Source organism: Mytilus galloprovincialis, chromosome 10, assembly GCF_965363235.1.
Source record: "Mytilus galloprovincialis chromosome 10, xbMytGall1.hap1.1, whole genome shotgun sequence".
Lineage (NCBI taxonomy): Eukaryota > Metazoa > Mollusca > Bivalvia > Mytilida > Mytilidae > Mytilus > Mytilus galloprovincialis.
The window spans coordinates 12036252-12060147 of record NC_134847.1 but is presented as its reverse complement, the minus strand read 5'-3'; the positions used below and the strand labels follow the sequence as shown (position 1 = coordinate 12060147).

Here is a 23896-nt window from a genome sequence, read left to right as displayed (position 1 = left end):
ATTTGGCATATCAAACAACCCCAATAATTCAATTTTTGATGAAATCAAAAAAAGTGTAATTTTGGACCCTTTTTGGCCCCTAATTCCTAAACTGTTGGGACCAAAACTCCAAAATCAATCCCAACCTTCCTTTTGTGGTCATAAACCTTGTGTTTAAATTTCATAGATTTCTGTTTACTCATACTAAAGTTACTGTGCAAAAACCAAAACAAAATGCTTACTTGGGTCCTTTTTTTGCCCCTTATTCCTAAACTGTTGGGACCAAAACTCCCAAAATCAATCCCAACCTTCCTTTTATGGTCATAAACCTTGTGTTTAAATTTCATAGACTTCTATTTACTTATACTAAAGTTATTGTGCGAAAAACTAAGAAAAATGCTGATTTAGGCCCTTTTTGGCCCCAAATTCCTAAACTGTGGGGACCAAAACTCCCAAAATCAATCCCAACCTTCCTTTTATGGTCATAAACCTTGTGTTTAAATTTCATAGACTTCTATTTACTTATACTTAAGTTATAGTGCGAAAATCAAATGTCTTCGGTCGACGACGACGCAAACGTCATACCAATATACGACCAATAAATTTTCAATTTTTGCGGTTGTACAAAAACAGTGCAAAGAGAAAATAGGCTTGTACTTTAAAACTGTCAAGGCTACAAAATCAAGATTTACAAAGAACATTTTTTTCTGACATCTACAAAACAAATTATTTTTACATGAAAATCAAATAATCCTATGCATGAACATTACATCTATAAACACTTTTCACAGAAAATATCTCAAATTATGTTGCCAGATTAAGCTATTTTACTATTAAAGAACCTACACCTTTAAGGATTTATAAATTCTGGCCTAGCAGAAAAGTTTGAACACAGCTGTAGGTTTGACAAATAACAAAATCCAAAGCTATCACTGTAAAGATCTTTTTAAGTAGTACTCCAAAAAAGCCCTAAAGCAAAGCACCTTATAAGGCCTAAAAGTTTGAATTTTGCAATATCTTGTGTATTTCCCATTAAAATGTTATTTAAAATTAAAATAGTTGTTGGCAAATTCTGAACTTTAATGTCTTTTGCATATATTGTTTAGGTAGAAAAATGGAGCATTTTGAATTTTTTATTTTGGCATATTTTTGGGACTCGGGAACACTGAGACATGACAAAACCACATATATATATATTTCATTGATGCTATGATAAATTGGTTCTTGCATGAATTTGACATGTAAAATGCAAATACCAAACAAAAGTAAATTCTAAATTTAAATTCAGGCAAAAACTAAAATTTTAAAAGTGAAAGTTCGATTTGAATATAAATTAAGGCTAACAATGCCATTATTTAACTTCCTTCTTTACAACTCAGTTTCAATTATAATATATAATATATATTCTTATGAAGTTATTCTCATTTGACAATTAATTTAAACATGTACAGTTAATTTAAATATTTGTTCCTAATCTTTACAATTATCAGCTAATAACTGATTTGATGACACTGGTTGCATTAGGTGGTTTGACGAGGTTTGTATGAAGTAGGTTGTAATCAGGCCAATAGTTTGGTTGTATATTTGCTGCATTAGGTAAGTGAGGGACCAATATCTGTCTGTTCATCATGGCAAATCTGAAAAAGATGTCATAAATTGTATAACTCAAAGCTTTTGATGACAAACTGACACAGGAAAATGCAATGTGTTAAGCAAAGTAAAATGTTCAAGTCACATAATAAAAAAGATGATTTTTTAATCAAACCATACATAGGATTTGTTCATAAAAACATACATTGGTCTTTCATAGTCAACTGTATGCTACAAGTATTTCTCATTGTTAAAAGTCGTATAGTTTAATTGGTATAATTGCTTAAATAGATCATTATATTTTAACTCTGGTGGACAGATGTCTGATTGGCAATAATACCAAATTTATTTTTTTTATATTGGATCCAGGAAAGGCAATTTAATATTTCAACTATGGGTTGGTGTCAAATAATTTTTCTATACATTATAATACAATTCTAAAATTTACTCTATAGGTGCTTTTCAAAGTGCCTTCCCTAGGTACCACATGTGTTTTGTAATACCGGAAAATTCATTCAAGATCCCAGTCATATGAATCAATTTAGAGTTGCAAAAGTGCATGCATTATTTCACAAATTTCATGCTTAAACAGCTTGGATGAAATCTGCTAAATGAAACATGGAAGTCATACAAGTTGCATAAGACTTGACCTTTTCTTTATCAAACTGCACCTCAACATTATCCACAGATTTGTGTTTCAACCATTAATGTATTTGTAATGCATACTGCAAATTGCATCACGTAGAAGCAAGCACAGCATTACTCAATTTTGTGGGGGTATCAATATTGGGGTCTTCTCTGAATTTGTTATCATCGGGATGAATTTTTTAGGTTTTCAGTATGTGTTCATTATATCCTTTGCACTATCACATTTCATTCTGAAATTCAACGAAAGTTACTGTTTTTACAGGATCTCCCAGATACTTACTTGTTACCAGTAACATTTAACAGGAATCTCCAGTAAGCTGGTCTAAGATTGTGAGGTTCCACTACAGCCTACAAATAAAGCAAAACTTGTAATACAATTTATTTTGAAATAATATGAGATGAGTTACTCATTTAAACTGGTCAGAAATTTGTATATTAGTATTCAAATACTCTGAAAAAAGTGACATTATTTATAACTTACATTTAAGAGATAACTGTATTGTATTTGAAGCTTTAAGGAAGTCCATCCGTAGTTTTACTGTCGCAAATTTAGTTTACCTGGCAACGCGTAGCGGAGACAGGTAAACGGGTATTTGCAACAGTAAAACAACCGATGGACGTCTGCAAAGCATTAAATACAATACAGTTATCTCTATTCTAATGCAAAACAAGTTCATAGTTAAATTTCAATCATTATTTCAGTGTAAAATCTTCACTAAAGAAAATTCTGCAAAAAGATGTTATATTCTTTTGTCCCTACACTAGGTGACGTTTTAGGTATGCTTCCGGCATCAATCATGAACACCAGGTGTTTTCTGGTTTCTGTGCCGCTTCAAATGTAATAAAATTTTATAAAAAGAAGATTTTTAGGTGCAACATGTGAGTTTTTTGGCTTATTATTGTAGAAATTATATGTCAATACATTCAGCAATTTAAAATGTCGGCTTCCTTAGTTACAGACAAGGAGATAGAGAATTTTACGCTAACTGTCATCCAATCAGAACCATTGATACAAAATAATTGCATTAGAATTTAAATTTTTCTCTAAGAATTGTATGCATATTTTCCAGAAATTTTCAATAATTAGTTTACTGGTATATCTAAGTCTACAATAATGTATGTGCCTGTCCCAAGTCAAGAGACTGCAAATAAGTGATTGCAGTTTGTTGCTTTGTAACACAATTCTTTTTGATTCATTATTTTGAACACAAATAAGGCTGTAAGTGTTCTTGATTAAATTGTTTTACATTGTCATTTTGAGGCCTTTTAAAGCTGTCTATGTGGTATTGGCTTTGCTTATTGGTAATTTCTGTGTCATTTCGTCTCTCATGGAGAGTTGTCTCATTTGTAATCATACCACATCTTTTTGTATATGTATATTTAACTTACTGCATGAAAGACTAGGGCTGTAGAAAGAGAATATATTATTATATCAGCACACTTTATATATGGCACTAATCCTTTTGATATTCCTTTAAAATATAAAATCTGAAATAGAAAGATAGAATAATTAAAATCGTTGTAATTTTTGTAAATATACAAGAGAAATGGCACAAGAAGGTGAAGATTCGGTCGCATTTTTCATTGAAATTTGAAAATTGAAATTTCAATTCTTTAGGTATATTCCATTTTAAATATGAGGTAATGCAATGTTAGTTTTAAAAAGGCAATTTTGTTTAAATCATATTTTTTTTTTAATTTTCAACCAGTTTTGGGTTGACTGGGTTATTGATTACTATTGTAACACGTCATTTCAGCATTATTGGCTATATTGTGGCGGTCAGGTTTTATCGATGGGGAAGCCAGAGTGCCCAGAGAATAACAAACTCTGACAGTAAAACTGACAAAACTATAATCTCTAAAATATGGTAAAATATTCCTTTTTTTCACTTACAAAGTTAACAATTTCAGAATCTAAAATACAAAATTATTGCTACTGAAAAGATTCATTTTCTTCAACCATTATATATTCATAGTAATAAGAGTGAATTCAAATATAGACAGGATAATTTCTTACTTTTAAACTATCACCTTCTTAAGGTGGTACCTAACACTACAGGGAGATAACTCTGTAAAGTTCGCTGAATGTTTTAATTACGCTGTGTTGTAAAGGGAATATTAAGCTTCTCAATGATCAAAATTTGTGTTTGTCAAACTGCTATATAACCAGTGTAACTTTTCTGACAAAACAGTTGGTTCAAAATTTTTGAAATTTTTATATTTTTCTTAAAGGGTTAAAGTAAATACTTTGTCAAAATTTTATTAAAATTAAACGAGACAAATTAATTTTAGTGAAAGTGTTGGGTACTACCTTAAGTAAACATTAAAAAGAAAACTAATTTTTGACCTTGAAATTAAATTTGCATTTTCCATATCTTCATTATTGACCTTTAGATGGTAGACCATCAGTAAAATGTTGCCCCAAAATTGATGCATTTTAGACCCCATTCTATCATCAAGTTATATATTTACTGATACATACCTCTGCTAATTTAAATGCTGCATATAAAGCTATAGTTTGACTTTTATACCATAGCATAGACCACCCTGCTAGGAATCCTGCCACCATACCATGTAAACTATCATCTTTATCACGTAACCACCGCAGTAAACAATTTACAGCCTATATCAAGAAAAATATTTCATCATTAAAAATTGTGTGAATATTATTTTTATACAATAAACAGGTTTGGGACCAGCAAACTAGTTTAACCCTGTCACATTCTATAAATGCCTGTCCTTAGTCAGAAGCCTGTAGTTTAGTGGTTGTCACTGCTTCATGTCTGTCATGTTTGCTTTTTGTAAATTGCTTTGTTATAAATTAGGCCACAAATTTTTTCAATTTATTTGTTTCATATTTTTCATGTTGGGGTCTACAAAAGCTGACTATACAGTATGGGTTTTCTCATTATTATAGGCTACACGTTTACCTATAATTGATATATTCATTACATTAAAACTTTGGTGGATAGTTGTCTTATCGGCAATTATACTACATCTCTTTATCTGTATAATGAAAAAAACTAATACAACCAACTCTCGTTATCTGGAAGTCAGCCAGACCAGAGAAATATTTCGAGATACACATAGTTTGACTCAAACGAAAACCGGAAGTTTGACAGAACAAGGGACACAACTCTTGCTTAGCTTGGTAAAGCTAAAATAAATCCGGTTGAATATTATAAGGGGATCGATATTCTGGTATCCGATCGTTGTACTTATGTCAAGGTCTTTCATTATTATAATAACATTATTTTTACTTTTTCAATTGTTTCAGTTACAACCTTTTCCTATGGCTTTTTATCCAGGAGAGTGATTTCCAATCGATAGTTCTGTTATTTAGGTCGTTTATAGTTGACAAAATTGTTTATTCTCGCATACAAGAGACTTTAGAAAATTTAGATTCCTCTTCATTTTGTTTTATCTCACTCTTTTCAAAAGCAAATACAACAAGATTAAAGACGCCGATTGAGTAGTTTTTAGGTGATCATCAACGGAAGTCATAATCCTTACTTTATACACACCCAAGTTCATTAGTGTAAATCACAATTAATTGTTTTGTAAACATTTTAAATACTTTTTCATGAACATTAACAATGCATCACTAATTATTTATAAAAATTCTATAAAAGATAATCTTAGATAAACACTAGTGGAAATAGCATGTCATAAATCAATACAGTGGTCAGTGACTGGAAATTTAATTACACGTGTATTGTCAGATTAACTCTTCAATCCATTTAAATGCCCGAGGTCATATTTTGACATATGTGTTTTGTTCGAGATATATAATGAATTGTTAATGCTTTTGTTAACCTTGGGATCGTAAATTTAGTTCGACTCATCCAATTTCGACTCATCAGGAGTCGAATTACATACATTTATATGAAACAAAGTTCGGGACCAAGTGAAAACTTCGACTCATCCGAAATTTCGAGTCAACCGAGTTCGAGACAACGAGAGTTAACTGTATATTAATAAATTGTTCTAAAAGGTACTGTAATTCTTAAAGTTTTTGTCAAATTTTTATTATTGAGTAAGTTTTTCAAAAATAAAAACGTTGAATCTTAACTAGTGATAGCAATTTTTTTAGGTAGCATTTACTTAAAACAAGAAAATCTAATCCAAATTGTTTTCTCTGTTCTGTTGAACAATGACAAAGTTCATGCAAAAATAACTGAAATTTCACAAAATTTTGACATTTGTTAAACTTACCCTAAATATTGCTACAAAACAACCCAGAAAAGCACCAAGGTTAAAGTTATCTTTATGTTTAATAGCTTGTAGTAAGGCACTAGGTGTCCTGACAATTTTTGTCAGCGACCCCAGGACTTTCACAACACCCTGAATTCCATAACCTATACAAAAATTACGTAATAAACCCTGAAAATATAAAATGCATCTTTTAAATTGTGATTTTATTAAAATTATAAATATTGTTGCAGTTTGTAAAATGTTTTATAAATGTTTAAATTGTTTGTGTATTTTACAATGCCCAAAAATGGCAATATGTTTTAAGATTTTTACTGGTTACATTCTAATTTGTTGACAATATTTTGCGTCTATGTTCTTCATTGGACAGACGTAGTGTTATACATGTTTAACACCTCATCAGGTGTTAGGTGTCACGAACTTCAAGCAGTCAGGGGTTAGGTTTTGCTCAGTTTTGAAGGCTTCAGTGTCACATTCTAATGCAACAATGTTTGTAACGTTCATTTTGATTGGATAACGTCACTTTCTTACATGGTATCAATTGACAATTGATGCTATGGGAGGTACCCGCAAGCGCAGACGGCATATGACAGATTTTATATACATGTTTTAACATTGTTTTCTGTCAGTTTCATTAGAATGGAGATAAAATATTGTATTTTAAGCTCCGACGGTATCAATTTGGGATTTGATGGTTGCAAATACCTGTTTACTGTTTTCCGCTAACGCGTCGCCAGTAAACTTAATTTGCGAACATCAAATCCCCAATTGATGTCATGGGAGCTTAAAATACAATACAGTTATCTCCTAATTGTGATGAAGAACAGTCATAAATACTGTAACGATAACCGAGCGGTCAGGCTTTGGTGTTAACTATAAATATTGGAACCCTTAGTGTGTTGCTATAAGAATGGAATATATGAACTAAAGTTATAACTGGCGACTCTTCTTTGGTAAAGTGGTATTCAGGTAGATCTACAGTTGGTTCTGTATAGGTTTTGTGGTACGTTGTGGTATTCTGATAGATCCACAGTTGGTTCTGTATAGGTTTTGTGGTACGTTGTGGTATTCTGATAGATCTTAGTTTGGTTCCGTTTAGGATTTAGTAAGAATAACAGACTCGTCGAATAAAAATTAACTTGTATTTACGTGCAATAAATATCAGCAATTCGTACACATAATAAATAACTTAAGTAACAGTATTCTAGTTTAACAAATAAATACCTTACTTTATTAGAATATCGTAAAGAAAATGGATAGCGGAACTATAATACATAAATACCTAGAAAGTTTACGAACAAGATAGTTTGGTAATCGGCAAATGGTAACGCAAATTCAATGTCAAAAGATAACGTTTCTCTCGAGAAGTAATTCTCTAAATACAACTTGTTATGGAACTAACAAGCAAAGCCAACATTAATACATTATACGGAAATAATCTGGTTATTTCTGATTTATTCAATCGCTTGGAATTAGCGTGTGTCACTTGCCCAGGGTAAAGTCGTACTGAAGCCTTTTTGGCTTCCTCCAATGTATTTATACTATGGTAAAATATTACCTAAATGGTTTACCATTTACCAGTGGTGAAAAATACCTAAACTACCAAAACCGGAATTGGTAATTACCAAAATAATGTTCGGAACGATTGGTAAACGTTTATGTACTTCATTTGACATGAACAATCGAGGGGAGTTCCGAATATAAATTCAAAACATGGACGTTAAGAATAATAAAAAGTTAACAATGTTTACACAAAGTTGTACAAGAAATATAAAATAAAAACAGTCAATAAACGGTAAGGTTTTAACAACATCATCACACAATTTTAGGGAAAACAAGTTCCATTTCAAAGAACCCCCATTTTGTTACAATACAATATTACTTCCATTTGAATAAGAAGATCTTATGTAAACACCAAATTATACACCATATCAGTTCTTTCTAATTAATCATGTAAGATTTCACTGTGACAGGTAAATCAGGTATTACATTTTCCCACCATAGAATATTGATTGATTGATTGGTGTTAAACACCACTTCCAGCACTACCGGCTATATCATGGGTGGAGGAGATCGGGTGGAGGAGGTCGGAGGACCTAAACAAAACCTTCCACATTTGGTAGGAAAACTAAAAATCCTAGTCAATTAAAAATGGAGTCAAAAGTATCTGTTATTTGCAGGGTTTGAACGTAAGTGTTGACAAGCTAGTGATTAATAATGAAGAAGAAACTACTCATTCTCAGGAATAATGCCTATTTGTAAATATATCTGATCAAGTTAGTATTTCATCTATATGATCATGACGAGGTTGTGAATTGGAACAAGCTGGTGCAGGTGCATTGGGCACCAATCTAAACTGACTAGGATTATCAGTTTTCCTATTAAAGGTGGTTGGGTTTTTTTGGTGAACTCAGGCTTCCTCCAACCATAAAAACAGACTGCCACAAAATATTTCAAAAGTGGTGCTTAAAAGTGGCATTAAAACACAATCAATCAATCAACCATTATGATAAATGGTTATTAATGAACAGTACAGGTTTTTCTCATTGTTGAAGGCCTACAGTTGCCTGTAACTGCTTACAGCCACTTCATTTAAACTAATGTGGATAGTTATCTCATTAGCAATCATACCATATCTCCATATTTTCATTGTGTAAAAAATTACATGCACTAAAGAATAAGAAAATGTTTATGTTTAATGAAAATAATGCTTTATACTAGACTGATAGGCTAATCTGGATTTTTAACATGCTAGTTTACAATGTCTACAGGAATGATACAAATAGAATAACCCTAAAACAAAACTAACCTTTAGTGTGTAATAAATACAGCTATTTTTGTGTTGACATAATCTATGTTTACTTTGATCTTTCAACCATCTGACCACAGTCTGTATTGATTTGTTCTGTTTTATTTGTTGTTGGAAACCATTATGTCTAACTGGAACTGGTTCCTGTTTTTCTGTTTCCTCTGATAAAGCTGTAGATGGAAGCTCATCTTTTCCTATAAGCTTACTAATGTAAAAAATAGTAATTATAATCTTAAAACCTGCAACTGTTACCGGTACTTATCATTCTCAATTAAACTGTAATTATATAGAGCATTTAATACTCTTTTTATTTTTTACCAAAGGACAAAAATTGTTAGGTTAACTATTGCGACTTCATGAAAATCTGCATACAGAATAATGCATATAACATCAGAATGCAAGTTCTTACTATTGCAACACATACCTAGTCTCAGTTTTTTTTGTCTATTATAATGTCTGATAGCGCACATCATGATCCTTGAGAGCCTGTCCAAATGGAAAATGTTTTTTCCTCTATATAACTAGGTGTGATTAAAATTTCATTATAATATTACAATCTCATCAGTCTGAATGATCCATTTTAAACTTTGTTTCTGTTGTGAAGCCCTGTCATGCCTGTTTTTGAACTTTTTTTTAATTTCTTATAGGGAAAGGGGATTTTGTTTGTTTTTTTTTTTTTCTTCTAAATCCAATGTGCTGCCTGTTGATGATTATAAGCCCATATGCCATGCAATATACTTTTTAAACATACAAATTTCATCCAATCTATGATAAAATTTAAGATAATATTTGAGTTACCTCCCTTATGCCACTAACCTGAATGTTGACAGGATTGATTTAGGAAGACTGTTTTTCCTGAAAATAAAAGAAAAAAACATTATTACATTAATCAGAAGAAACCAATAACATCACTGTATTTTCATACTGAGAATTATTTCTGTATCTTCATTATTAAGATCTATTAAACTTTTATTCTATATGTCTATGTTGAATATGTATTTAATTCAGGCTGTGCTGGAATTTACATCAATTCAATGGAAATGACAAGTATTCATGCATTTTAATACCTACATACAGAAAATGGGCACAAATGTTCATGAATCAGTGAATGGTGAATTATTTCCTGAACATAAAGTGTTCATCAACACTTTGTTCATAAAAATCACCTGAACACAATATAAGTTATTATGCTTTAACATTAGCTCTATTTTTATTTTATTATGCAGTAAGCATTTTACCTTAACACTGATAGTTACTAAATAACAGGCTATAATTCCAACATGGAATTATTTTTAATTAATGAATTTGCATAATTTCTTGTGCTTGAAATTTTTGATAAAATCCATGTTTATTCTGTATTATAACATGTTGATTATCACATACCACTTTCATTTGTGTATATTGTATAATAGAAAGTGTTGTGCGCTCCATAGAACATTAAAATATCAAAAATTCAAAAACATGAAATTATGCAAATTCCATAATTAAAAATAATTCAAATTTGAAATAATAAGCCTATTAAATATGCCTTGTAGCAAAAATTTTCTTGAATGGGATTTTTTTCATCAGCACTCATACCACATCTCCTTATATCTATCTAAATCTTAATGCAATTGAATCTCAACTGTGACCTGTGTTTTATGATTACACATGTTACATCCATATAAGTATCTTTGTGACACATCAGTTATGGTGAGCTACTATTGACATATAATTTAATTTTGGATGTAACACGTCTTCTGATTGGCTGACGTTATTTTGTTATGAGCCCATAGACCTAATTTAGTCATGTGACCGTGACGTCATCAACGTTTTTTCATGGTTTTCTACGGTTTAAAATGGAATTTAGAATTAAATTATAAGAAATGACTGTATTATTTTTTCTATCTATTCGAAATAATAAAAAATGTGGTGCACACTGTTAAATAACCCGCTACGCGCGTTATTCAGTATGCACCAAATTTTTAATGTTATTTCTTCATAGACAGAAAAAATATTACAGTCATTCCTTAATTAATTCTTAATGTATTATTACACATTATCAATCTGTTAGTTATATAATAATGATTGATTGATTGTTGGTTGCTTAACGTCCAGTGGCAAATATTTCATGCATATTCAGGACGATATATAATAATGTGTTAAGTTGTCAATACAAAAATGAACAGTTATAATATATAGTTTATTTTTCTTTATATCAAAAATTGTTTGATTTAAAAAAAATAAAAATTAGATTTTTTTGTTCTTGAGAGGCAAGATTTTTTAATGAAGGCTTCTTCAAAACACAGAGATAGCACCTAGATTAAATCTTTTATTTATATCCATTCCCTTTTTAATACTGACCAGGATAACATACTTATTATTTAGGTGTTTAGTGCTTCATTTTTACACTGGTAGCAAAAATCACAGGAGACACATTAGTTCCATTGAACCCGTCAAAATTATATACATGTCAATATAAAAATAAGAAGACCTGATTTGATCGACACTGAGACAGCTCTTCACAAGAGATCAAATGACAAGGAAACTAAAGTTCAACATACATACTTCAACAATGAGCAAAACAAGTTCCCTAATATTTGGATTTGAATCAATTTTGCAAATTTATTCTTATTTTTAGGGGACAATTTAACTCTTTAATTGTAACTGCAAACAATATTAAATTGAATCTGGCAAACACCCCAAGGTCAAAGCAAATCTGTACAGTAATGTACTCCAAAAGTAAACTAGTTTGTTTATGTGTTACATATTTGTTTTTTGTTTATTTTTTGTACATAAATTAGGCCATTTAAGTTCTCATTTGAATTGTTTTACATTGTCATTTCAGAGCCTTTTATAGCTGACTATGTGGTGTGGGCGTTGCTCATTTTTGAAAGCCATACAGTGACCTATAGTTGTTAATTTCTGTGTCATATTGGTCTCTTGTGGAGAGTTGTCTCATTGGCAATCATACCACATCTTCTTTTTTTATATTAGTTAATTACTTCAACTGACAATACATATAGTGATTCTACTCAAGTCTGCGGTAGTAATGTAAATAAATTACATTAAAAATCATATATATAACTTTGTTTTAAAGCATAAATAAAACTTTTTCCTACAAGATAATAAGCATAAAACATTGTACACTTGTCAAATTATAAGATTCTAGAACTTCATTCTCAAGTGCATACAAGTGACAAATATCTATTCTTACAACTATGTTTTTTATGAAGCAATCGGTAACCTCCCATTATGTCAAAATTAGATAAATCAATTTATTTTAAGGGGAGATAATTCTATGTCAATCCTTGACAAGAGAAGATAATTGAAGCATCTTAGACTGGCACTTGATCAATTAAATGTAGAAGTCAATAAATCAGTCTGATTACTTATCACAGTATTCTACAGTATGTACTGCCAAATTATCTGTAGATATCTATCATAAGAGGGAAGGAATGTAGAAAAGATGGATGACGAACAGAAGAACGACTAGAATCTCTCAACAGAGACAAGAATGTAGACAAAAACACCATCATCAGGATGGACTGTGTTGCCAGAATAAAGAATCTAGGACTAAAAGAAAGATAACACAGAACTTGTAAGGATGCAATGGTGAATGCAAATGATGATGAGTTCTGGGAAATGAGTAGTTGGGTTTTTGAAATCATATAAAAACAGATAAAATTTTGCTACAAAGTAACAACACTTGGCCAGCACCTCATAAGGAAAGGACTATTCATGCTATGTTTTATTTCATTCAATTCCGTGGTTCTCTAGAAGAAGACTTTTGTATGCATTTCCCATAGGGTCCCATGTTAAACTAAGCCCCCCGCTGGCAGCCATCTTGGATGATGGATTGGAAACAAAGTAACAACACTTGGTCAGCATCTCATTAGGAACATTCATGCTATGTTTGGTTTCATTCCATTCAGTGGTTCTCTAAAAGATGTCATTTGTATGCATTTCCCATAGGGTCCTATGTTAAACTAAGTCCCCCCCGCTGGCAGCCATCTTGGATGATGGATCAGCTACAAAGTAACAACACTTGGTTAGCATCTCATAAGGAACATTCATGCCATGTTTGAATTCATTCCATTCAGTGGTTCTCTAAAAGAAGTCATTTGTATGAATTTCCCATAGGGTCCTATGTTAAACTAAGTCCCTTGATGGCGGCCATCTTGGATGATGGATCAGCTACAAAGCAACAACACTTGGTCAGCACCTCATAAGGAACATTCATGTCATGTTTGGTTTTATTCCATTCATTGGTTCTCTAGAAGAAGTCATTTGTATGCATTTCCCATAGGGTCCTATGTTAAACTAAGTCCCTCGCTGGCGGCCATCTTGGATGATGGATCGACTAAAAAGTAACAACACTTGGTCAGCAACTCATAAGGAACATTTATGCCATGTTTGGTTTCATTCCATTCAGTGGTTCTCTAGAAGAAGTCATTTGTATGCATTTCCCATAGGGTCCTATGTTAAACTAAGTCCCCTGCTGGCGGCCATCTTGGATGATGGATTGGCTACAAAGTAACAACACTTGGTCAGCACCTCATAAGGAGCATTCATGCCATGTTTGGTTTCATTCCATTCAGTGGTTCTCTAGAAGAAGTCATTTGTATGCATTTCCCATAGGATCCTATGTTAAACTAAGTCCTCCGCTGGCAGCCATCTTGGATGATGGATCAGCTACAAAGTAACAACACTTGGTCAGCAACTCATAAGGAACATTCATGCCATGTTTGGTTTCATTCCATTCAGTGGTTCTCTAGAAAAAAGTCATTTGTATGCATTTCCCATAGGGTCCTATGTTAAACTAAGTCCCCCGCTGGCGGCCATCTTGGATGATGGATCGGCTACAAAGTAACAACACTTGGTCAGCCCCTCATAAGGAATATTCATGCCATGTTTGGTTTCATTCCATTCAGTGGTTCTCTAGAAGAAGTCATTTGTATGCATTTCCCATAGGGTCCTATGTTAAATTAAGTCCCCCGCTGGCGGCTATCTTGGACGATGGATCGGCTACAAAGTAACAACACTTAGTCAGCACCTCATAAGGAACATTCATGCCATGTTTGGTTTCATTCCATTCAGTGGTTCTCTAGAAGAAGTCATTTGTATGCATTTCCCATAGGGTGCTATGTTAAAATAAGTCCTCCGCTGGCGGCCATCTTGGATGATGGATCGGCTACAAAGTAACAACACTTGGTCAGCAACTCATAAGGAACATTCATGCCATGTGTGGTTTCATTCCATTCAGTGGTTCTCTAGAAGAAGTCATTTGTATGCATTTACTCCCATAGGGTCCTATGTTAAACTAAGTCCCCCGCTGGCGGCCATCTTGGATGATGGATCAGCTACAAAGCAACAACACTTGGTCAGCACCTCATAAGGAACATTCATGTCATGTTTGGTTTTATTCCATTCATTGGTTCTCTAGAAGAAGTCATTTGTATGCATTTCCCATAGGGTCCTATGTTAAACTAAGTCCCTCGCTGGCGGCCATCTTGGATGATGGATCGACTAAAAAGTAACAACACTTGGTCAGCAACTCATAAGGAACATTTATGCCATGTTTGGTTTCATTCCATTCAGTGGTTCTCTAGAAGAAGTCATTTGTATGCATTTCCCATAGGGTCCTATGTTAAACTAAGTCCCCTGCTGGCGGCCATCTTGGATGATGGATTGGCTACAAAGTAACAACACTTGGTCAGCACCTCATAAGGAACATTCATGCCATGTTTGGTTTCATTCCATTCAGTGGTTCTCTAGAAGAAGTCATTTGTATGCATTTCCCATAGGGTCCTATGTTAAACTAAGTCCTCCGCTGGCAGCCATCTTGGATGATGGATCAGCTACAAAGTAACAACACTTGGTCAGCAACTCATAAGGAACATTCATGCCATGTTTGGTTTCATTCCATTCAGTGGTTCTCTAGAAGAAGTCATTTGTATGCATTTCCCATAGGGTCCTATGTTAAACTAAGTCCCCCGCTGGCGGCCATCTTGGATGATGGATTGGCTACAAAGTAACAACACTTGGTCAGCACCTCATAAGGAACATTCATGCTATGTTTGGTTTCATTCCATTCAGTGGTTCTCTAGAAGAAGTCATTTGTATGCATTTCCCATAGGGTCCTATGTTAAAATAAGTCCTCCGCTGGCAGCCATCTTGGATGATGGATCGGCTACAAAGTAACAACACTTGGTCAGCAACTCATAAGGAACATTCATGCCATGTGTGGTTTCATTTCATTCAGTGGTTCTCTAGAAGAAGTCATTTGTATGCATTTCCCATAGGGTCCTATGTTAAAATAAGTCCTCCGCTGGCGGCCATCTTGGATAATGGATCGGCTACAAAGTAACAACACTTGGTCAGCAACTCATAAGGAACATTCATGCCATGTTTGGTTTCATTCCATTATGTGGTTCTCTAGAAGAAGTCATTTGTATGCATTTTCCATAGGGTCCTATGTTAAACTAAGTCCCCCACTGGCGGCCATCTTGGATGATGGATCGACTACAAAGTAACAACACTTGGTCAGCAACTCATAAGGAACATTCATGCCATGTTTGGTTTCATTCCATTATGTGGTTCTCTAGAAGAAGTCATTTGTATGCATTTCCCATAGGGTCCTATGTTAAACTAAGTCCCCCACTGGCGGCCATCTTGGATGATGGATCGGCTACAAAGTAACAACACTTGGTCAGCACCTCATATGGAACATTCATGCCATGTTTGGTTTCATTCCATTCAGTGGTTCTCTAGAAGAAGTCATTTGTATGCATTTCCCATAGGGTCCTATGTTAAACTAAGTCCCCTGCTGGCGGCCATCTTGGATGATGGATCGGCTACAAAGTAACAACACTTGGTCAGCAACTCATAAGGAACATTCATGCCATGTTTGGTTTCATTCCATTCAGTGGTTCTCTAGAAGAAGTCATTTGTATGCATTTCCCATAGGGTCCTATGTTAAACTAAGTCCCCGCTGGCAGCCATCTTGGATGATGGATCGGCTACAAAGTAACAACACTTGGTCAGCACCTCATAAAGAACATTCATGCCATGTTTGGTTTCATTCCATTCAGTGGTTCTCTAGAAGAAGTTCAAAATGTAAAAAGTTAACGACGACGACGGAGACGGACGACGGACGCCAAGTGATGAGAAAAGCTCACTTGGCCCTTCTGGCCAGGTTAGCTAATAAATGAGATGCCATTGTAAATGAGTAGAAGTCGAGGACAATGAAATGAGAGCGAGTCAGTAAAAATGAGTACAAATCAATGAAAATGAGTAAGTCAGTCATTGGAAATGAGAAAGTCATAGACAATGATTAAGAGGCAATGACAATGATTTAGAAGTCAATGAAAATGAGAAAGTCATAGGCAATGGTTTGGAGTCAATGAAAATAATTGTAACCAGATGCTCCACAGGGCGTAGCTTTATACGACTGCAGAGGTTGAACCCTGAACGGTTGGGGCAAGTATGGACACAACATTCAAGCTGGATTCAGCTCTAAATTTGGATTGTGATTAAATAGTTGACACAGCATAGGTTTCTGACACAGAATGAATGTGTTCTAATGAACTTAATATTTTTGTTTTCTCTTAGAGCAATTCACTATGCTGTTGAATATTAATCCTCTCAAAAAAATGTTTGAAGAAATTTTCTTTTTTATTTATGAAATTTCAAATGAGAAAAATTGAACCCAATTTTTTTAATCACATCCCCCTTTCCCTTATTCCAAAACTAATCTCAATTAAAATTTCTAATGGAGTTTGCAACAATAACTACTCATTTAAATACATCATAAAATATTAAGATGTAAAAAAACTGCTTGTTATCACTGAATGGTAAAGATTATTTTAATTTATCAGTTGGTAGTAAAAAGTGAATATACATTGTATATTGTATATAACAAAGATTTAAGTTGATTCTGGACAAAGAAAGATAACTCCAATTAAAAAAAAATCTTGCTATTGCACAATATTTTGCAATTAGATATTTCTTGCTTACTATTCTGGACAAAGAAAGATAACTCTAATTAAAAAAAAATTTGCTATTTCACAATATTGTGCAATTAGATATTTCTTGCCATTGCGCAATACTGTGCAATTGAAAAGACTTGCTATTGCACAATACTTAATATAATAATTTTAGATCCTGTTTGGACCAACTTGAAAACTGGGCCCATAATAAAAAATCTAAGTACATTTTTGGATTCAGCATATCAAAGAACCCCAAGATTTCAATTTTTGTTAAAATCAGACTAAGTTTAATTTTGGACCCTTTGGACTTTAGTGTAGACCAATTTGAAAACAGGACCAAAAATGAAGAATCTACATACACAGTTAGATTTGGTATATCAAAGAACCCCATTTATTCAATTTTTGATGAAATTAAACAAAGTTTAATTTTGGACCCCGATTTGGACCAACTTGAAAACTGGGCCAATAATCAAGAATCTAAGTACATTTTTAGATTCAGCATATCAAAGAACCTAACTGATTCATTTTTTGTCAAAATCAAACTAAGTTTAATTTTGGACCCTTTGGACCTTAATGTAGACCAATTTGAAAACGGGACCAAAAGTTAAGAATCTACATACACAGTCATGACAGTTAGATTCGGCATATCAAAGAACCCCAATTATTCAATTTTGATGAAATCAAACAAAGTTTAATTTTGGACCCTTTGGGCCCCTTATTCTGTTGGGACCAAAACTCCCAAAATCAATACCAACCTTCCTTTTATGGTCATAAACCTTGTGTTTAAATTTCATAGATTTCTATTTACTTATACTAACGTTATGGTGCGAAAACCAAGAAAAATGCTTATTTGGGTCCCTTTTTGGCCCCTAATTCCTAAACTGTTGGGACCTAAACTCCCAAAATCAATACCAACCTTCCTTTTGTAGTCATTAACATTGTGTTTAAATCTCATTGATTTCTATTTACTTAAACTAAAGTTATTGTGCGAAAACCAAGAATAATGCTTATTTGGGCCCTTTTTTGGCCCCTAATTCCTAAACTGTTGAAACCAAAACTCCCAAAATCAATCCCAACCGTTCTTTTGTGGTCATAAACCTTGTGTCAAAATTTCATAGATTTCTATTAACTTAAACTAAAGTTATAGTGCGAAAACCAAGAAAATGCTTATTTGGGCCCTTTTTGGCCCCTAATTCCTAAAATGTTGGGACCAAAACTCCCAAAATCAATACCAACCTTCCTTTTGTGGTCATAAACCTTGTGTTAAAATTTCATAGATTTCCATTCACTTTTACTAAAGTTAGAGTGCGAAAACTAAAAGTATTCGGACGACGACGACGACGACGACGACGACGACGACGCAGACGCCAACGTGATAGCAATATACGATGAAAAATTTTTCAAATTTTGCGGTCGTATAAAAACTATAAAAAAAAAAAAAAAAGATTCTACCAACAAAAAACATGTCATAATTAAATATGCATTTTTTTCATTCTTCCAAAATGGCAAATTCTCAACACTATAGGCTTCCAGAAATAATTTTGTTGCTAGCTTTTGTTAAACAATGTAATTATGTACATAAAATGTACTAACAAATCATAAATAATACATGTTCTACACATATATAAATGACCAGTTAACTGTTTGCTATCAAAAAGGTCTGACATTCTGTAGTCTTGTTCCCTGTCTGTTCATGTGACAGAAATTACTGTTACCCCCTCTGTTTTATAGGATTCCTTATCTTAACACATCTTTAGTACAAGCAGAAATACAACTTTACAATGTATGTAATTCATGTACTTGTCAGTTTTTTGGGGGTGGAAAGATCTCTGATAAAAAAATACATTGTCCATATTAGTTCACATAGGCCTTTTATGAGGCAAGTTATAAAAGTCAAAGTTTTCCTGTACTGATTTTTATCATCTGTTCTCTATTATGACTACCTTTTGTTAGTAAAAATGAAAAAAATATGTGGGAGTTTGAAAAAAAAAGTAAAATATTCTTATTTTAAAATACCATAACTTTATCAAAAATTATATCATACTAAAAATACTATAGACTACTTGAATTTGCATGGTAAACTGCACATCATTTTGAGCAGATGGCATTTAAAAATGTGACCTTTGCACCCTTTCTTGATTCTTGAAAGGGAGGTTGTACCAAGTGTTTCATCCTGAATTCCCAAAAAATGAAGCTTCCTTTTCCAGATATAAAAAAAATTAAATACCAAATTCTGTCAAAAGTAAAGGTCCAATCCTGATGTCCCAAAAAAATTCCTTCTACCCAGCTTAGAAGAGGGTTATAAGTAATGCCCTTTTACGTCAGGCATCAAATGATTATTTTCAGCTACTGTTATAATTAGCATTTAATTTGTTAAAATCAAAACATGAATCGTTAAGAGGTCTCAAATAATTATTGTTAGTGCCATTTTTAGAAAAATTTAAACCAGAGTGATTCGTCAAATTCAGTCGAATTTCTTATCCTCTAAAAGTAAGTGTACATTTTATCACCATGCACCAAAAAATACTGTCAATGTCATTTTACCATTATTTATCATGAAGGTACCCTTATTAAAACCCTCTTAGAAAGGCATTATTTCATAGGTTAGATTTTGAATGCATGATATGAATTGCTAGTCCAACATTGTATACATGTAAAGTTACATAAAATCTTACAAGATTTCACATTTCTAACATATTTCTATCTCTTCTCTATTTATCAATCCTAAGTACAATTACATTTTTCACAACCTTATTTAAATGTCGTTTACAACTTAAGCATATTAATACCTATATTTCAGAAGAATTTTTGACCTGATCCCTAGACTCTCTGTGTGGGTGAAATATGTTATGTTTAAAGCCGAGTGCATTAATAAAATGACATTTATGGGATTGCACTGAAATCTTTGGTCTTTCTGACCTTGTCTGACCAAAAAACAAGTTCACATGACATAATTAATAAGACAAACATTAGTACATGACAGACGGTATATCTGTTACATTGGTAGTTACAATTACATGTTAGTACTTAGTTATTTACAACTGACGCCAGCTTTAATGGTAACTGTCACATATTATATATACTTATGTTAAAAGTCAACAACATTTAGTACAACGACTGACTACCTTATTATCACAACTAATGGCTTCCTTGCTAGGGGCGGATCCAGCCATTTTAAAAAGGTTGGAGGGGGTCCTAATCCAGGATAAAGGGTGGTTTGGTTCCACCATTTGTTCCTATTCAAATGCACTGATTGTCCAAAAAAGGGGGGGGGGGGGTCCATGTTCCAACCCTGAAACCCCTACCCCATTGACACGCCACTGCTTGTTATTCTCTTTCAAGACAGCAATCTAACAACACACAATACCACTGGCTCATGTATGTTTTATGAAAAAATCATGAACTATTTGAAGTGTTTTTTTATGAACTTTTCAATCAAAGCTATACGACACACAAAATTTTTTCTTAGAATATCATTATTTTAATAAAGAACATTTTTTTAAATTTGAAAAGGTTAAGGTTTTGAAAAAATAAAAATAATTAAGTGTATCCAAGTTTTCATGTTTTGACTGCAGATTTTGACCATCTTCAAAAAATTACCTTGTAAACCATTTTTTTGGCCATAAAAGGCAATATGCAGGTATATCATGGCTATAAATTATCAAAGAGCAATATTAGGTTAAACATATTACAGCAATTAAGAGATAACTGAGTACACTTGATTTCAACTACTTTGTCAATAAAAGTATTTGATTTTTTTACCATTCCTTTAAACCTTTTATAGTGATATTAACTAAACTTCTTTGTTTTAATCTCCTCCTACTTTTTTTTTTATAAGTGCAAGATGTCAAGAAGGGTTTTCCCCATATGACATGGAACAGTCAAATGACTTTTCAAACTGACACTGCTAACCGGAACACTTTGCTTTACTAAATTCATCTCCCTGAACACTCTATTAATTCTGTTATCATTATGTCTTTGCAACTGTAGAAGATAATGTTTAATTTTTGAGGTTCAAATTGTTAACTTTACATCCACAGGTTGTTGTATACAAGCAATCTAGTAACTTCCTTTTAGAGTTATTTACCTTTCTGTATTTTAGTCAAGTTTTAAAAAGATATATTTCCCTTCTGTATATAAGTCAAGTTTTAAAAAGAGTTATTTTCCCTTCTGTATATAAGTCAAGTTTTAAAAAGAGTTATTTTCCCTTCTGTATATAAGTCAAGAGTTTGAAAAGAATTATTTCCTTTTCTTTATTTTGATTAAAGAGTTATAAAAGAGTTATTTTCTTTCTGTATTTAAGTCAAGAGTTTTAAAAGAGTTATTTCCCTTTCCGTATTTTAATTAAATAGAGTCTAAAAAGTGTTATTTCACTTCTATATTTAAATCAAGAGTTTTATAGGAGTAGTTTCCCTTTCTGTATTGAAAGTAGAGTTTAAAAAAGAGTTATTTCCCTTGATATTTTTCAATTAAAGAGATAAAAAAAAATTGAGTTATAATCCCTTCTGTATTAAAGTTAAAGAGTTACTTCCCTTTCAGTATTTTAATTAAAGAGTAAAAAATGAGTTATTTCCCTTTCTGTATTTCAGTAAACCACAAGCGATAGAGATTGAGACTTTTCTTTTGAGGTTCTTAGTTCACAACCAGCAAATTGAGGTCAAAGCCTCAACTGGTCAGGGTCATAATCTTTATTTTGACTTAAATTGCAAGTGTAACCAGATGCTCCACAGGGTGCAGCTTTAAACGACCGCAGAGGTCGAACTCTGAACATTTGGGGCAAATGTGGACACAACATTCAAGCTGGATTCAGCTCTAAATTTGGATTGTGATTAAATAGTTGACACAGCATAGGTTTCTGACACAGAATGAATAAGGTCTAATGAACTTAAAATTTTTTTTTTGCTTTTGAGCAATCAGGTTAATTAGTGTAAATGTGTATTCATGTGGTTTTTTGTTTAAATGTACTTTAATCATTCTAATCATTTTCTGTGCTTTATTTTGTAATTCATTTGATTGTATAGCTCAAATTTTGGGCACCATGATTGGTTAATAAAATTATCTATCTATCTATCTATCTTTGCTGTTGAATATTAATCCTCTCAAAAAAAAAAAAGTGTGAAGAATTTTTTTTTTATTTCTGAAATCTGAAAAATTGAACACCCTCCCCCAATTTTTTTTTCATCTGTTCAAGGGACACAGATGATGCCGCTAGCATACAATGTTATAAAGGGACATAACTCAAGAACTGTATAAGTGAAGCTGCAAAATTTTGCGGTCGTATAAAAACTAGGCTGGTGCATAGAAAAATGTCATGTGATACAACTTTTTGTACCTCCACATTGGACCAGCAACTATTCCAGAACTCTCTTATGTCAGACAGCTATCAACCCGAGTAAGAATCAATGGCGGATCCAGAATTTTAATAAGTGGGGCCTACCGGTACTGACTGCCTAAGAAGGGCCCTCTCAGGTCAGGCTTCAGTGATGATTCCCTATATAATTAACCAAATTTTTCCAAGAAAGGGGGGCCAAGCCCCTGCCTAGCCCCCACCCCCTAGATCCACTTCTGAGAATAACCAGATCTAGTTATGGACACAATAATGAACTCCTTTAAATTAACCAATATATGTAAAATTAAAAAGATGCAATACAATTGATTGTCGAATTAGTTCTTACACACTGACATACTCAGTCATGCACGCTATTAGTAAACATCTGTTACAGGAAATAAATAACAATAGATGATATAATTAGAGATGTGATCTATACTGTCATGTGACATCTGGTTTTACTTCTTGTATCATGTGATCTATTTGACTGTCATGTGACATCTGGTTTTACTTCTATCTTCACAGCCAGAATAGATATAACTAATTATAATGACAGGTATCAAAACTGTCATTGGTCAGGACAAACAATTAAAAAAATATATATGGTAATACTGTTTTACGATTCAGACATATGTTTGATATTAAAAAAAATAGATTTAACCAATTTTATTCTTAATTTTGTATTGAATTTGTATTATCATTATCTGAACTTATTATTCTGTGTCTGTTGCAAGAAATGAAACATTTTCTTGTAAATCACATAAAAGAATGAATTTTACACATTTTCAACTGCCGCATTACATTTCCATACTTAATGCACTGACTCTTTGGTGGGGTCAATGCGTCACTTAAAGATTAATTCCAAGGCAAAATTTCTGTCCCTAACTAGCATTCAATTGTTTTCAAATGGCTGTCCAAAATTCTGGCCCTTCATATAAATGCTGGCCGGTATACTAATGACCTTAGATGGTCATTGTATAATAAACCCTTGAAATTTTTGTAAATTAAGTTTTTTTATCTTGAAAAAGCATGAAATAATTGCCACTGGACGTTAATTGAGCAAAAAACAATTAATCAATTAACCATGTTGGTCTGTAAGATGCTTACATTGAAACAAAAATTATTAACAGTGTTGAGTGCAAAAAGGACAAACTCCTAGCAGTGCTACTACTACACTGGGACTAACAATAAACTACCAATCAATACTAGAAATAATAATATATGACTTAATATGACAGAATTAACGCACTAAACCATCAAATCTGTACTGCAATAGGACTTTCAATTGTGATTTCGATAACGGCATAAAAAACGACATTAAAAATCGGCAGCTGATAACTTAATGTTTAAAATCCTTTA

The 23896-nt window shown here is 32.8% G+C and overlaps 1 protein-coding gene across 4 annotated transcripts in view; it reads right to left on the bottom strand.

Moving 5' to 3' along the window:
- Positions 1-756: 756 nt before the first annotated feature.
- LOC143049851 (transmembrane protein 135-like) overlaps positions 757-23896 on the bottom strand; it is a 110223-nt gene continuing 87083 nt past the window's right edge. For all 4 annotated transcript variants that reach the window (XM_076223598.1, XM_076223600.1, XM_076223599.1 and 1 more), the window contains 7 exons: positions 10055-10093; positions 9239-9443; positions 6433-6600; positions 4700-4840; positions 3607-3705; positions 2498-2565; positions 757-1616 (listed from right to left, as the gene is read on the bottom strand). In XM_076223598.1, the coding sequence (XP_076079713.1) occupies positions 1466-1616; positions 2498-2565; positions 3607-3705; positions 4700-4840; positions 6433-6600; positions 9239-9443; positions 10055-10093 (871 nt within the window). In that variant the 3' untranslated portion in view covers positions 757-1465. The remainder of the gene's footprint in view (positions 1617-2497; positions 2566-3606; positions 3706-4699; positions 4841-6432; positions 6601-9238; positions 9444-10054; positions 10094-23896) is intronic.